The 16,806-nt window shown below is 35.2% G+C and overlaps 1 protein-coding gene and 1 pseudogene across 2 annotated transcripts; one reads left to right on the forward strand and one right to left on the reverse strand.

The window, feature by feature from the left end:
* The first annotated feature begins 1,209 nt into the window (after window positions 1-1,209).
* On the forward strand, window positions 1,210-4,952 carry LOC113301453 (annotated as a pseudogene).
* Window positions 4,953-5,543: 591 nt separating this feature from the next.
* On the reverse strand, window positions 5,544-10,890 carry LOC113301452. 2 transcript variants are annotated; one of them, XR_003336323.1, is made up of 10 exons: window positions 10,380-10,890; window positions 9,820-9,887; window positions 8,742-8,812; window positions 8,312-8,587; window positions 8,003-8,166; window positions 7,804-7,859; window positions 7,659-7,711; window positions 7,413-7,533; window positions 6,691-6,783; window positions 5,544-5,878 (listed from the first exon to the last, which is right to left on the reverse strand). XR_003336323.1 is itself a non-coding variant. In XM_026550227.1 (10 exons), the coding sequence occupies exons 1-10, from the start codon at window positions 10,703-10,705 to the stop codon at window positions 5,807-5,809; spliced, it is 1,305 nt and encodes a 434-aa protein (XP_026406012.1). In that variant the 5' UTR covers window positions 10,706-10,890; the 3' UTR covers window positions 5,579-5,806. The 2 variants fall into 2 exon arrangements, 1 of the variants encoding a protein (XP_026406012.1); XM_026550227.1 differs by having other exon boundaries at window positions 5,579-5,878; window positions 6,691-6,788.
* Between the last annotated feature and the right edge of the window lie 5,916 nt (window positions 10,891-16,806).

Genomic DNA, 16,806 nt, shown 5'->3' on the forward strand with positions numbered 1-16,806 from the left:
AACAGAAATCGCCTTTCTCAAAGACATCACTGGACCATTATGATACTCCTATTTAAGGCCTAGTTGAGCAAGGTACTCATGTTGTGGTACATGGAAGGGAACATGTTGATAACAAGACAATGTGCAACCGCTATGACTCGAATGAATAGCTTATTTGATCAAGGTATTACGTTAACCACTAAAGTTATTATTTAGCAATTACGCGCGCCTTATGTTTCCTGCAATTAACCATTTGTAGATTATCACATGGACCAGTGGGAGAATGTAAGATAATTTTTTATAGGATAATCATCTTTATTGGGCCCATGTGAGAATCTGGTTATATTTAGGATATTGTTAAATATCTAATCCATGGTTTATATAAGGAGTTAGTATCCTATTTATGCTCTTCCTTGATGGACGTTCGAGATCTAATGCCTAATACTAAAACCCTAGAAACTTGGTCCTCTCTTTACCTATGAAAGGGAAACAATAACCATTACTATTGTATCTAAGGAATTACTCATTATGATGAAAAGTCAAGAGAGAGAAACCATGACATCCACAAGGTATTACCGCTGTTCCAGATTGATTAATCACAGACTAAGGATTGCGATATAAGGTATTTCTCATATACTATTTTTGCATATTTATTGTGTGATTATCATGAAGTTTACGATCCTAATTAAGTATCTATAAAATTAAATCTTATAGGGATGGGTATGGGAAATATCCGTAGGGGACGGTTTCCCATAGGTTACTCATGATTTACGGAAAAACTATGTCACAATCCAACAAATTGTTGTCGAGCATATCCACGTTGAAGCCAAAATGCAAAAAGAAATTATATCGACAACAAATTGAGAAATTATATTTACGGAAAGACCACTACGTCAACCTCACTTTACCAGCCATTCAAACAACGTCTCCCCGCCCTAACTCCGAAACCCAACCTAACCGTCCATCTCTAAATCACAAATGTAAACTCCATCAATCCTTCTTCCTACTTTTAATAAATGTGATATTAAAAAAAGAAATAAAATGTAAAATCTATGAGTTGATTTTGAAGCCACAAAATCCTACTGACGACATTAATAGGAACCATAAAAAACGGCAGTTGTTTATACTTTATACATTCACTGTCACAACTCTGACTCAGACTCGTCTATTCATAACTTACCATATAAAGAGAGATTGAAACAACAAAGAAAATAAGTCTGAAGAGAAAGAGAGCAGAAACAAAATCGATATCTTAGTTACCAAAATAAGCGACCCCCTTTTAGAAGATTATCACCAGCTTGCAAGATTTCATCAGATAAACCAAGTTTCTTCAAATGGGTTATCCAAATACTATAGGAAGGTATCAACTTGGTAGAACAATTGGCGAAGGAACCTTTGCTAAGGTCAAGTTAGCTATGAATATCGTTACTCGTCAAAACGTTGCAATTAAAATCATTGACAAGAAGATGGTTATTGAAAATCAAATGATGTACCAGGTAAAGTATTGTGATCACCTCTCAACAGGTTCTAGTTTTGATGATATTACATGATTCTGCAACTATTTCATTAATAAACAGGGATCTCAGAAAACTGAAAGTTTTTATCTTTAAATTGGATTTAGATTGAGAGAGAAATAAGTGTAATGAAGCTTCTGCATCACCCTAACATCGTTCGCATTTATGAGGTTCGGTCTGAAATTTTTGTATATGTGCCTAAATGGTTAAAGTTGAATAGCGGTTCAGTTAAGTTTTCGTTCTTCTTTTGACGGCCAGTATTCTTTTCCCATACAGGTCATTGCTACAAAAACAAGGATATACATTGTAATGGAATACATTTCAGGTGGACAACTTTCAAACAAGTTGGTGAGTTTGTTTTACCTATCCTTGTGATTTTCTTATTGCAATAAATCCGTTGGTTTCAATTTCAACTTTACTTTTCAGGATTACCTTGAAAGATTAAGTGAAGGTGAAGCTAGAAAATACTTCCAACAGTTGATTGACGCTGTGGATTATTGCCACAGTAGAGGTGTTTATCACAGAGACCTGAAGGTTGAATTTCAAAACCTAATTTCACAACTAGATAATAACACACTTTTGAGTAATTCTTCTACTTGTTAGAGTTACGGTTCTTTTGTTCCAAGTTCCTCCATTTTCTGTTGTGGTTCTCTTCAACTTACTAGAGCTTTATAAGGTTAACTCAGATGTCTTTGTACGTCCTATAGATTTAAAATCCAGAATTACACAAAATACTATAATTCCTCCCCTGCAACAATTGGAGCTTAATTAGACCAACTGGGCCTTTTTGTTGTTGAAATTTACTAACAGCCTGAAAACCTACTACTGGATAGCAGAGGTAATCTGAAAGTGACTGATTTTGGACTCGGCGTATTTCAGAAGGTAAGAAAAGAAGTATTACCTAGGAAGAAGTTTTTGGACTTGCTTTTACTAAAAATCCAAATAACCTGATTGAAATTTATCAACAGCAAGGAGACTTACTATCAACAGCATGCGGATCTCCAAGTTATGTAGCTCCAGAGGTAAGCACCAAAATTCCTGTTGAAATTTCTTCATCGTCAAAGCTTTGCTCTAACGAAGAAAAATGTATCGCAAACCTTCCTATCCTAAATAACTCTTTGCAGTCTAATACCTTTTCAAAATTGCAGTGAGAATTAATCTTCTGTAAACGGAGGTAAAATTGAATGCTGTATTTACTACTTTGACTAAAACAGGTAATCAACCATAAGAGCTACAATGGAGCATCTGCAGACCTTTGGTCTTGCGGAGTAATCCTTTACGAACTACTGGCAGGCTATCTACCCTTTGAAGATCCTAACTTGATAAACCTGTATAAGAAGGTACCAAAGATCCTAATTGATTAGTTGACTGCAGTAAATGAACTTCCTCCTGCTGATATTTCCAGCTGTTCGTTTTTTTTTTTTAAGATATCCAAAGCAGATTGCAAATTTCCAAAGTGGTTCACAGAGAGCCAGAAGAAACTAATTTCAAAGATACTCAATCCATTGCCGACAAAGGTAAACTCTCTATACTAGCAATTAAGTGGCATGCTCATTATGAAGTATTATATCATATAGTAACTTATTTTCCGACTGAAGAGGATGACAGTATCAGAGATTCGTGAAGATCAATGGTTTCAAACTATTTATGAGTGTGATATGGGAATCAACTTCACCATGGTACGCATTGCCGGCTACACTATCTCTTCAAGAATACACCAATATGATTCAGCAAGAGTGTTCTTAATCTAATTATTACTCTTAAAAATTTATTCCAGGGATTAGCTATAGAAACAGAGAAAACCAAATCTCCTAGTTACATAAATGCTTTCCAACTGATACAATGTCTAACGATCTCGACTTATCAGGCCTATTTGAAGAAAAGGTAATTTTACCTAAAGCCCTTCACGTGTTCCAATCCCATACATGATCCTTCTTTCATGTTTGAATCTCTATTGCTCTCATTTTCAGATCGAAGACAAACAGAAAACAAGACTTGGTTCTACTTATCCAGCCAAAGAAACTATAAATAGAATCAAGGTTGCTGCAAGTAATTCCAGTCTCTCAGTTGAAAGGTTAAACAATTTCAAGGTAATGTCAGTTAACTTTTTTAAGTAAACTGTCGAATGATGTGCACATATAAACGTACTAAAGACTCCTCTTGTTATCAACCCGACAGATGAAGCTTCATCAAAAAAATAATTCTGGCTGTAGCAGATCACACTTCAGCTTATTAGCAGAGGTAAACAAATCTCTCGCATTAAAGAAAACCACTTATAATGCTGTATATATTGCTAGTAACTCCGTAAACATGATATGTAACTCAGGTGATTCAGGTGACACCCAAACATTGTGTGGTAGAAATATCAAAATCTGCTGGAGAACTAACAATGTATAAAAAGGTACTCAGTTCTATACTGAAACAAAATTTTGTTACTGTTCTCTCTGCAAATCTCCTGATTCAAGTTACTGACTGTATGTCTCACCGTATCATAAAGTTCTGTGAAAGCTTATCAAGTTTGGTAAAGGAAGAATGAAGTGCATCATTAATGTCATCATAAGTTTGATATCACTGGAGTAAAATTCTAGAAAAAACACTGAACCATGTTCCATCAGCGATCAGAAGAATTACTTAACTCGTCGCTTACCAACTTACAGAACTCGTTTTGGTCGGCCATTCTTCTAGTTAACCAATTACATTTTGATTGCCGTCAAAAGATACAAAGACTAACAGAGCAGTAAAACTTACAACAAAAGAGCATGTAACAGTGTTCGGACGGCTACATTTTTCTGTATGTGGTACAGTTAAACCTATATCCATTTGTACAGTTCCTAGTGTGTGTGTGTGTGTTCAATTGTGAGTGTGCCTGTCTGTTGCTACCCTTTTATGATGCTTGAACTTGTGCATTTGAGTCAAGACTAGCACAGGCGAAAATAGGAATTATAAGCACGATCAATGAATTTACTTATATAAGTATGGTATCCTCATAGAGAAAGATTTCCTTGCCAAACTTATATCAAGTTTTTCAGAGAAAATATCCTATTTATTGTGCTTGGTTCAAAGCATTTCCAATTGTGCGGTTAAGAGTGAGTGTTTTGGGTGTTAAATTGTGTGTGTGTGTGTGTTGCTATTCTATATATAGTGCTTAAACTTGTGTAATTGAGTCAACAGAACTCCAACACAATTGGGATCAATGGGCAGTGATCATATACCCCAAGATTTTTATCATGGGTTCAGTCTCATACAAAATGATGCTTACTAAGCTGCAAGGTATTGACCAATTGCGATTTGGAAACTCCGAGATTATATCTGTGGTTCAACTTCACTCTATTTGAGCATCAAGCCTTTGAGGTGACCCTTATGATCGAAACCAAATTCCACTAACATGAAGTGAATCATTTAATCTGAACGCACAGAATATACCAAATATTCCCTGCACTTGACAGCAATATACTCTTCGGTTCATATAATAAAATACCTATCCAGCAAGAAAGAACAAAAGTCTGAAGATAAACTGTAATCAAACTTTCATCAAACCAGAACCTGTAACCTGAACCACATACTTTTGTTAGGATCCAACACCGAAACTAGAAGATCCTAACACTAAAGATTGATAAATTGATCGTGATCAGCCACCTTAATCCTTTGAATTGGGGATTAGCCACCAAATTAAGCAAACATCAAATGAGTAACAAATAAGGAAACATATACTTATTCCTAAAATAGCTGCACTCCTAATTGGTGTTGGTATCCCAACAACTTCTCTCAGTAATTGTGTCCATGTATTTCTCGATATCCTTTGCATTTGTTTAGGTCTTTAAACTACAACTCCTTCTTATTGTGATGCAGGATATCAATGATAGTTATTTGACCTGTTTTTAACACAAAGGTGAATCTTAATACTTATACAAACACCGTTCGACATGAAAGAGTGCTTGCCTATACCAGTAAGCATTGTCTAGACAGTGGTCCTCTACTTGTGATACTATGGTTCCGCCTTCCAAGGTTCCTAAATATCCGGCTTGCAGGTCCTTCTTCAAGCTATTATCAAATTTGAATCATAGTATCTGACTAATTCCAAAGAATTCTCAAGAAAGGTTTTTACTTTTTTTACACATTTACAACTATATCAATCGAGTAGAAAACCTAGAGCATAATTGCAATGAAACAACTGAAATTGGTGAAGAAAGTAATTACGTATAGAAATGAACCCACCCAAAAAAAAACAAATAAGAAAGTATTTCATTAGTTAGAAAAGGCAATCTAACCTATCATGATATCAGTATGTGGAGCTGATTAGCCTGGTAAAAGAACTACACAAGGAAGTTATCTATCATGTGAAAGACGACATCTGCACCATCTGAATTGATCCAATACCTTTTCACCTGCAGTTTTTGAAGCGCAAAACAGTCCAAAGTGTCTATGATGATCAATTATATGCTACCAAAGTAATAACAACAAATGATGTGTTTATTTAAAGAATAACTAACTGGACACTAAATTCAGGAAGGAAAAACCAACATGTAACTTCTGCGAGAAATATATGAGAAGTATAACTAGATTTTATGATTATAAAAGTGACAGATATATAGGTTCAGCGAGCCTATATGACAGATATATAGGTTCAATGAATTTATTTTTTACATCTTTTAAGGTTTTAGGATGTAACAAAATGTGACATTCAAAAGAGATCAGTAACCTGCACCGTTTTGATATTCAGACAGTAGAGTGCGACAAGAGTGAAAATTTATAGAATGGACAGCCATTTAGCCAACAATTTACGTTCCAAAAGCATATTTCCTCAGAGTTTAAAACAAAAAATGCTGCCACCGAAGTACCCAAAGAAGAATGAAAAACCACCACCAGTGAACCAACCACTGAAGTGGTGAGACCGGTATGTGGGGTCGGAACTAAGACCAGGTTTGAAGATATAGCAGAAAAATCCTCTAGAACCAATGAAAAATATTGCACCTAACTTGGGCAATGGTGACATTCCAAGCGAGAAGTTTGCACTTTGCATAAGAAATCCATATTTTCGATGGTCAAATTAGCCAAAAAGGGGTTTCAGCGTATTGTAAGCATACTGAATATCAGTGTGAAGTAACTTTTGGAATATTCACAAATTATTGGTATCACATGACACATGTAAGTGCAAAAAAGGAAGTGAAACCTAACTGGGTTTAGAAGAAGCACTTACATTAATAGTACTATGAGCGACATATTTTTGCCTACTTTCATGAAAGCTGACATCAACACGTTCCCAGGACACCTGAGTGAGACCCCTGATCATCTTCTCTGGAGAAAATCAAAATCATGAAATGAAGAAGCAGGAGATAGAACATAAAGCAAAGGTAGTTTAAATTCTTCCATGCTTGAAGGAGACAGGTTGTGAATGATCTCTCTTTAACGGTGTCATCTTCAGTAGCTCAAACACTTTTTGGAGCCTGCTCGAGTTTGCAGCTAGATGCCATTCGAGAGAGAGAAAAAAACATCCATGTCTTTAAGGGGGGAACAAAGGAATTCAAGAAAAAAATACACAACATCCATGTCTTATCCTCGTCTTAGGTTTTTAATGCAACTTGCGCAAAAAAGCTATCATGAATTATTGCTTATATCAACTTTTTTCTCGTTATATTGCTTATATCTTTCACTCATTTATTTCAGGTCATCTAACATATCAAAGACAGGGCCTCAAAAGGGACGATCCTCGATATTGCGAAGATAAGAAGGGCCCAAAACTAGGACATGATATGGCTTATTTATTTTTATGTAACTAGAATTTTATTCTGTAAGGAATAAGAAAGCAAATAATTCCTAAGAGGAAGAATCAACACTTTGAATCTAAACCAAAACTGGAGGCGATTTCAAACAACCACTAGCATTACAAGTTTACAACTAACAAAAACCAGTATCACATACCTTCCAATTCGATCGTTTGTCCCTTAACATAGGCAGTTGTTTCTTTGTGAAGGTCTATAGCTTGCTCTCTCTCAATATAAACAATGTGCGGGTACTTGTCATACTTTAGAAGAAGATTGGACTGGAAGAAACATATAAGGAATATTAAAACTGTAATGAATTGAAGGATCATGAATAAGAAAATATTTAACTCCCAAGTACTGATGGAAACATTTGAAAAATGTCTCATATATAAACCACACAAACCTGTGGTAATTCATGTTGACGGCGAATTGAAGATGTTCTCCACCCAACCATATCTCGCTATCAGTTAAAGATGCCAATGCCAATTAATTTGTAAATTACACAGTTATAATTTTATTCTATCTTAACGATGTTCTCAAAAGGATACGATCATAGTTTGCATTGGCATAAGCCACGCGACGCTTGAAAGAGCGTAAAGCTGAACTGCACATCGAATAGAGTTAATGATGCAAGTTAGAAAAATTAATAAAAGTTAAGTGCAACTCAATGGTTTGCACAGACCACCGGATGAAAGCTACATCATCCACACACAGAACCATGAAGATAATAAAGACACCAATACTTACATGAACTGTAAGTCATCACAGTCATTAACCATCTGAAGAAGTAAAGGGAGGCCGTCATCATCGTTATCAGTCAGGAAGAGATGTTTGCCAGTCTTTCCAACGATCCAATGTGCAGCTTGAGATACTCTTTTCTCCAAAAATGGAAGGCCAAAGAGGAAAGGTAGCTGGATTTTTTTTTCCAGTGGAACAAAAAATGAGCTTATATTACATGTAAAACTTTTTTCTGGACAAAGTATAGATCCATTTCAATTTAGTAAATCTCAGCTAATCTTCAAAGCTAATACTAGTAAGAAAAATTCTTATTGTTACCTTTTTGTGCCCTCTTGAACCCAAATGAGGTGTTGCAAATGTTATAAAATTCAAGGGTTTCAGTCCAGCAATTCTACCTTGATAAGGTTGCTCCAAGACATCTACAAATTTTGTGTTTTTTTCTACTAGACTTTTCCCTGAGCTCAATGTGGAATCTGTATCCGGAAAATAAGTGAATAGTCTTCCGATAGCATACCTTGCTATCAGGCCACCCAATGAATGGGCTACAAAGGAGATCTTTTGCAACCCAGGCCTACATCTAACAACTGATATCACCTACATTGTTAAAAAAGTATGATTGATGTGAAATTCTTATTCAAACTAAGCGACCTTTTTCTTTTTCTTCCTATTAGTTTAGATTTTTAGTGCGTCTAAGATATGTAGAAATAAAGGAACTCAAACTGCAAAAAATCCAAGGAACGTAGACTACCTCTTCAGCTAACCTTTCGCCCATCAAGTCGACACCATCAAAAGTTAACCGAGATGAGTTGCATTCACTGCCTGCTCGAAAAAGATCATGTCAAAAAATCTTTGCGGTTGTTCATAGATATATGGGTACTGAAAAACATTAAATAATAGAACTCGAATCATAATTTCGAGTCTTGTGCTACCTCTGTATAATACTGCAGATTATGATCTAAAAAAATAAAAAAGATAAACGACAGATAAGATGGTGAAATTGATGATGCAATCAGGAAATGGAATAAACTTAAAGAGCATGTTCCAAACATTAAGATGAGAAAGTCAAAAACAAAAAAGGAAGAAAGAATAAAAAAGGGATTGCATTTGATATCTAGAGCAGCAACAGAAGAGTGTAATAATATGGTGGAAAGAGAAGAAAAACATTAGAAAGTAAACTCACTTGATACATATTCATTAAGGCTAAAGTTAAAAAGAGAAAATAAATGTCAAGTCGAGAATAAAGTCTTATTTTCCTAGAGAAATGCCATGTGAATTCCTGAATCAATATGAGAAGAATAACATAAAATTGAACTTCCACAAAACAAGAACCTAAGTGTCTACCCCAAGGTTACACTAACGAAACAGCAAAAGCACAATCTTGCCTGGATGCTGCCAAAGCCAATCTTGAGTATTTGCCAAACAATGATCAAACCAAATTAAGGGCATAGACAGAATAGGTCTACTGTACTTGAAAGGCTTAACAGGATATCAAATCCCTGGTGACGACACTTATTAATCTACATCAGCTCCAGAGTTTTGAGGAATGTAAATACTACAAGAAGAAAAGAACACCTGCTTCTAAGTTTTCACAAAAACTGGTGTCATTGAGTTTTCTCGACACTTAGCCCTAGCATTAGGCAGATCATGGTTAAATTCCACGCTATATGACATTGAAGAAGACATGTTTAAGTGCTACATTCAGCTCATTGTGATTCAATTATTTAAAGCATGAACATCAAACTATTCAATCAATTTTCAGGAGTCAAACTCAAATTTCTCAAGAATATACAAATGTGTGTCCTCTCGTAAATAAAAAGAACACTCACGGTGCACAATGACTTTATCCGGGAGCTTCTTAACAAACTGCTCCGCTGCATATCTCCAATCTGCAGCACTGAAAACAAGCAAACTGTAAGAATTCAGAACACTGAAATGGATGTGCAGTTAGAAATTCTCCGCAAAAAGTTACTTCCAAAATATATTCATCCAAATCCAAACCACACTGTAAAGCTAAAATTTTCCATTCAAATTTATTGTTGACATTAAACATTGGTTGTTTACTTGGTTCATAATATCACACCAATCAGTTACTAATTTATCATTTGAATTCAATATTCAAAGTTTCGAATCTATCCATAAAGAATAAATTAGATAAAATCGCAAGCTGACTTCAGATGCAGAGATATATATCTTAAAAAAAAAAAAAGCTGATAAATACTCAAAAATCTCGCTCTTAGCACTACTTTCAAATGTTATTCTTAGCCTTAAATACCCTATTTAATACCAAACCTGACTTAAATATAACTCACTTACACTTATTCACATGACAAATACTCTCCAAATCTAAGTAAAAAAAATAGAAAATTAACAAGGATAAGAAATCTACCTTCCAATAATGCCATTAACCATAACAACAAGATGAATAGGGAAATCATTTTGAGGCTCATCAAAAGTCTCTGAATCCCAAATTCCTTCACTCAATCCATCAGTAAAACATCCAACACTGACTAGTCGCGGTAAACACATCTTCCTTTCACTGCAATCAACCAATAATTTTTTGGGTTCTGGTTCACGAAGCTCAAGACAAAACCCTAATTTGCAGAAAGAAATGGTTCTGAAATTCGCTTGAATTCGAAGGAATGGAGAACGATTGACTGAGATCTCTTTGGCCCCAAAATTAACGTTCATCGATAGAGAATTGGCGCCAACCATATGATCGTGATTTCAAACGCACCACATCCGAGGAGGAAATTGGAGAGAAATGAGAGTGAAAAGGAATCCCATGTTTCAACTCCGGTTATTTCGCAGTCATTCAATTCGGAATTTTATCAGGAAACAAAAAATACTATAAAAGTCGGAGTCGGTACGAACCATCGATTAGGAGCGATCTATTCGTGGCTGCCGCCTATCTGAAGGAACATTTGCAGTTTTGACTTCGAGTTCAGGAACATTTTATTTTAATTAGGGGCCTTCCTAGCCGGGCTTTGGTGTCAGATTCGACTAGATTGTGTGCAACTGTGCATCATTATGTGAAATGTGCTTGGGCCTTGGGCCATTATTGCAAAAGAAGGCATAAAATTTGTTACTCGTATTGCCATTGATACATTTTAATTTTATATTGAAAACCTATTTTGAAGCCTAACATAAGGGTTCCAAATATTTAGTTTTCAGGGCTCACAAGATTATAAAATTGGATCACTAAATAACAATCAACAAATCCATTTTTCCTATTAATTTTGTTAATGGCTAGAATGCCCTCAATTAATTGGTGTTAATAAATAGATTAACTAAACTTAATAAGGTTAGTTATTAGATTTATAATTAGTGTTTGAAAATCAAAAATCTAAAAAAAAATTGTTTTTGTTTTAAGAGTGAAGTAGAAGAAGAAGCGAGGAGATACTTGAGAAAATCTAGAAATTTGGGTTTTCTCAATCAGAGGGAGTAATCCTAACAAGATTATAAGATTATCGAGGTAGGTGAATCCCCATCTTCCAAATCAGACAACAAGGATACATCTATTGATGATTTATTGGATAAGAGTTTTTAACCAAACTCTAACTCAGCATATATATGAACATTATTATGAACTTGAAGAAGCAAGGGAAGATGAATTACAAAAAAAAAAAAAAAAAAAAAAAAAAAAAAAGTGTTCAACATAATGAGGCATACCTCTAACGTAACTCCAGTTAAAATACATAGAAAGTTGGATTTGATTTCTGAAAACCCCCAAATTCAAACTGTAAGCCGACATTCGGTTGGGAAATCGAGTCGATCTAACCGTAGACCAAGGATACTATTTGGAAATCAAACCTTCCCAACCATAGGATTCGGTAAACTAATTATAGAAGTTTTTCTATGAGAGTTTTCGGAAATATTGGTTAACATTAAGTGGAAATAGTAAAACCGAATTTAGGTACTTTAATGCATATCTTGAGAATATTTTCGGTTTTGGAATTTCCTTGTTGTCCAAACAACCTTGGTCTATAAATACTTGAGTTTGCATTTCTTTCAAACTATCCTAAGAGCCAGGCAAACATCATTTCTTGTTGTTTCTGGTGGAGTCGTCTATCTGGAGAGGAAAGTACCCTAATTAGGCAAAATCTCTTACGACCGCTCGTTTAAAGACTTCTGTGGGATCAAGAAGATCTACGTGTAACGTTGGTGGGAAACTAGATAATTGCAGTGTTATTAGTTTTCGATTATTGATTTGATTGAATAGCGGTTATTGAAACTTTGATTGCACCTAGTTTGTTTACTCTTGAGAACCTTCTCTTCTGATATAAGGCTCACTCAAATCAGATCAAAGTAGCGACAGGATCTTTAGAACCATCTTCGGATCTAAAGACATCTTGTGATATTCCATTGTTAACAGACTCCGTTCTGTGCGTTATTGATCACCGGAGGATTCAAACGTTGTTGTGCAGGTTATTGAAGGCAATAGAAGATGAAGACGGGGAAGAATTCTTATTAGTTTTCGTATCTTGTGGATTTAGTGATGAAATCTTGATCGGATAGGATCCAACTAGAATCGGTTTATCTTTGATAGACTTGATTGATTAGTTGTGTGAGATCGGCATTGCTTTATAGTTTCTCTTTGAGATCTATATTGATTGATTGCGAATCTAGAGTTCGATTATTTCGGTAATCAAAACATAGATTGATCTAACCAGACAAAGGAGTTTATTAGATTAAACAGAAGAGTCTTTGTCAACAACTCACATATCTTCTAGCAAGATTGATTAGAGTAGTTACCAAACAGATTCTTTCTTTGTTGTTTCGAATACGATCCAAAGGACTTGTTATTCACGTGCGTGACTCTGGAAGTCGAAGGTGCAGGGATACTGAGGAAACTAAGTAGTTAGGGGTAGTCTGCTTGGTCTCAACTATACGAAGTTGGTATTAGATTTTATAAAGCGGCTTAATTCTGAGAGTATTCAAAACTGAACTAGGTCCCGGGGTTTTCTGCATTTGCGCTTTCCTCGTTAGCAAAATCTTGTTGTCCCATTTACTTTACTATTCTACAATTATATTTGGTATATATATATAATTTAAAGTAAATTGCACTTGTACGTTAATTCTGTAATACTTAATATTGATCCTATATAGTTTCGGTTTAATATTGTACCTATTATCAAGTGCACACTTTGTTGTCGTATCGTCTCAATCTTGTATCCATAGTGGATCACACAAGTGATCTTGTTGTTATATTGTATCGATCTCGTATCCATAAAATATCAAACGAAGGGTGAACCGAATTTGTTTTATTGTCTCGACTTTGTCCATAAATGATCACATTCGGTGAAGGACTTATAGGTTGATAAATAAAAGATTGTGGTGTATTTTGGTACCCTGTCTTTTCAACATGTGGGCATTACATAACGTAAATTTATTGAACAAAGAAGGTTATACTCGTAAAGTGTTGATTACGGATGAGGAGCAATCATTGATGTATGCGATATAACGTGTTTTCTTCGACGCTTCTCATCTTCTATACACGTACCATATATGGAACAATGTGCAAACTAATTGCAAGACGATGATTTGGCCCAAAAAAAAACGTGGTGGAGAGGATTAAGAAACTACCGTGAGAGAAACTACAAGAAGACAAAGATAAATTTATGGAAGATGACAAATTATCCAAGGTGAAATGGGCTAGCTTCCAATTGGAATGGGATTATTTGACATGGTCGATCAAGGAAGGTATATAGTTTTTAAATGAGCATATTCTATTTGAAAACTGGGCTAACTACCTGGAGGCGGTAGCATATTTAAAAAAAAAAGACTTTTGGACCCCTATAAAGAAATGTTCTTTTTTTTGGTGGAGTAAACAAACATAAACATTTTGACAACCAATTGACAAGCACGGTGGAACCATCTTGCTATCGATTCTAGAGGAAGCTAAATGGGTGTGATGGTGGTTTTGTTGTGGTTTTTCAAGAAACAAAAGAGTACTTTAAGCGTGATCTAGATAGAATAAAAGAGTATTTTAAATTTAAAATACCAATCCTGGTAGAGACCATACCGACATTAAGACTAACTATTAAGCTTCAGACCAGTATCTAGTCAGTGCGGAATGGTATTGCTGGACAGGTTCCTCGAAATAAAACTCAAGTACGCTACAGTGATGCAGCCTACATCACTAGTTATTAGGTAATTAACTCATAAAATCTATCTTAACGGCGATAAGAGAAAATAAGATAACCATCACACCGTGAATTGACTGAGCAATCTAAATCTCAAGTTATCTCAGATACTTAAGATATATGGACTATCCAACTCACTGGATATCTAGCTCGAGTATCTAGATCTAAAACTCACGAAAAAAGCTCGGCCTAGGAATTATCCACATCGATAAATATTTTATTGTTAAAAGACAAAGGATAAAATATACTAAATCAGACATCACAGATTGAAATACCAAAGTTCAAATTCAGCAGGTCGAAAGAATAAGGTTAAATAACACGTGTTGAGAGATTAAAGTCAAACAAGATAAACTGAAGGGCTGAAAATCTAAAGGTCAAAAGAGACCAAAGTCTGACTCAGAAAAATCTGGTGATTAACTTATATATCTCGAGATATTAAAGCAATTACATTTCGAGATGACTTAATTTATCTCGGGTCGAGCATTTACGCTGAAAGGTTAGAGGCTAAAAAGTCTGAAATTCAACTAACGCATTAAAATTTCCAAAAGGAAAACTGCCAAAGATTATTAATGAAAATTTCATATATACTCTAAACTGATTTTAAATCAAGATCTCAAAAAAGGGGAGTAACAAAAAGAGTGCAAATATGAATACAAATTAAAACTCCATAAACAGAGAAATAAATGTTTCATTAATAAATTAAAAAGTTACATAAGGTATCTTTGATTCTCTAATCGAGTATATTAAGTAAATATCCTTAGTTTTGGAACCCTTTAAAAATACCCCTCTCACATTATAAATATACCCCTCCTCTTATATATAAAGCTTATCCTCTTAAAAATGAACTATTTTAGTAACCTATTACACGTAACTTTTTTTTTCAAAAAGCAATAATTTTCTTTCTGAATCACTCCACCACCGCCTCCAACTCCACCGACGGTAATTCACCAACACCACCACTCCACAACCATCACCACCACCACCACCACCACCACCATTTCACAACCATCACCAACATTCCACCATAACTCGTCGTCACCACCACCACCGTAATTGCGACCACCATCTCCTCCAAATCCACCACCGTTGCCGCCAAGTTGATAAAAAAATTGAAAATTTAGAAATAAGTTAGGTCCAGATTTTTGTATCAACAATCGAAGTTGATCCGGATTTTCGTATCAACAACTGAAGTTGACACCAAATTTTGGTGTCAACAACCGAAGTTGATATCATATCTGGTGTCAACAACCCAAGTTTTTACAAAGATTGAAAATTCGGAAATTTGTTAGGTCAAGATTATGTGTCAACAACCCAAGTTGACACCAAAATTTGGTATCAACAACAAAAGTTGATCCAAATCTGGTATCAACAACAAAAGTTGATCCCAAATCTGGTGGCACCACCACCTCCATCGCCGGCATCACCACCACCACCACTTCCAGCATGTGAGATAATAAATGAAATGGTTTTCATCTAATTTTTTATTAATATTGAAAGGGTATTTATATGATTCAAAATTAAATGGATTATATGTTAGAAGATGATGGGTATAATTATTGATGGATAAGGGTATTTGTGAAATCCATGAAAAGGAGGGGTATTTATACAATTTCCTCTAATCAGAATAGGCATCTTCATCTTCAGAAAGAGTGGAAGATCCATCTCCATTAGAGACACTAACAGGAATGTTGGCATCAATTGAAGTTGATTTTGGGCTTTCTGCATGAAAAGGCAAATCCTCAAATAAGGAAACTAGCTCGTTCTTGAATCGCCAACTATTCTTGAACAAGCTTAATCTGAGAACTCAAGTCACGAATTCATCTATGAGGATGGCCTCATTAGTTTTATACTCTCTGCACTTAGAGTTTGAAGCTCTCAAAGGTTCTTGACTCTTCTTTAAAAGAGAAGATAGATCGTTATTACGATCTCTCTCGAGATTTAACTTTTCTCGATTGCACATATCGGTTGGATTGCAGCTTTAGCATTATCAACTTTTCGCTTTAAATGGACACCACGAAAAAAATCGCTGGTAAACTCACTCATTGTTATAGGCTTGGTATTCTCATTTTCAGTACAGTTGAGGTTTATGTTTGTTGTAAAAGAAACATGGATGTTTTTGGGTATCATGCACTTCACTGTGCGAGTGAGGTGGGGATTAAGTTTCGACATGATTTGGTTAGGGATGTCATGGCTGATATTTGCTACAAGGCATGTGTTGCAGCCAGAAAGGAGATCGCACTGGGCTTTTTATCAGATATTGGTGTTGCTTTGAAGCCTGCAGACATTCTTTTTTATAATTGGTTGAGTGGCCAAGATATTTGCTTTGATGTTACGGGTGTTTCTCCTTTTACTGGAAACAATGGTCGTGCTTTTGTCCCGGGTGTTGCCATTGTCAATGCTATTTCTTGCAAGTGTAAGAAATATTTGGATAAATGTTCAGCTCATAGGTATGGTTTCGGTGTCCATGCTTTCTCCACTTTGGATGAACTCAGTGAAGATACGTTATATTTTTGAAGAGGTTGAAGAATTGCATAGCTAACTATGATTTAAATTATAAGATATGATTTTTTTTTATAGATTAGGCATTTGCACTCAAAAAGGTGTGGGGGCTCATCTTGTGGCTAGACTACCCTCCACATATGTTGTACCTGTTTTTTGATTTTAATAATA

Source organism: Papaver somniferum, chromosome 8 (genome assembly GCF_003573695.1).
Source record: "Papaver somniferum cultivar HN1 chromosome 8, ASM357369v1, whole genome shotgun sequence".
Classification (NCBI taxonomy): Eukaryota; Viridiplantae; Streptophyta; class Magnoliopsida; order Ranunculales; family Papaveraceae; genus Papaver; species Papaver somniferum.

Excerpts from the sequence above, each read along its gene's own strand:
- LOC113301452 (XM_026550227.1), bottom strand. The coding sequence starts at position 10,705 with ATGGTTGGCGCCAATTCTCTATCGATGAACGTTAATTTTGGGGCCAAA. Across the intron at positions 7,860-8,002 it reads TGTGATGACTTACAGTTCAT|TTCAGCTTTACGCTCTTTCA; the intron begins GTAAGTATTGGT and ends TTCGATGTGCAG. Across the intron at positions 7,712-7,803 it reads TGCCAATGCAAACTATGATC|ATATGGTTGGGTGGAGAACA; the intron begins GTATCCTTTTGA and ends ACTGATAGCGAG.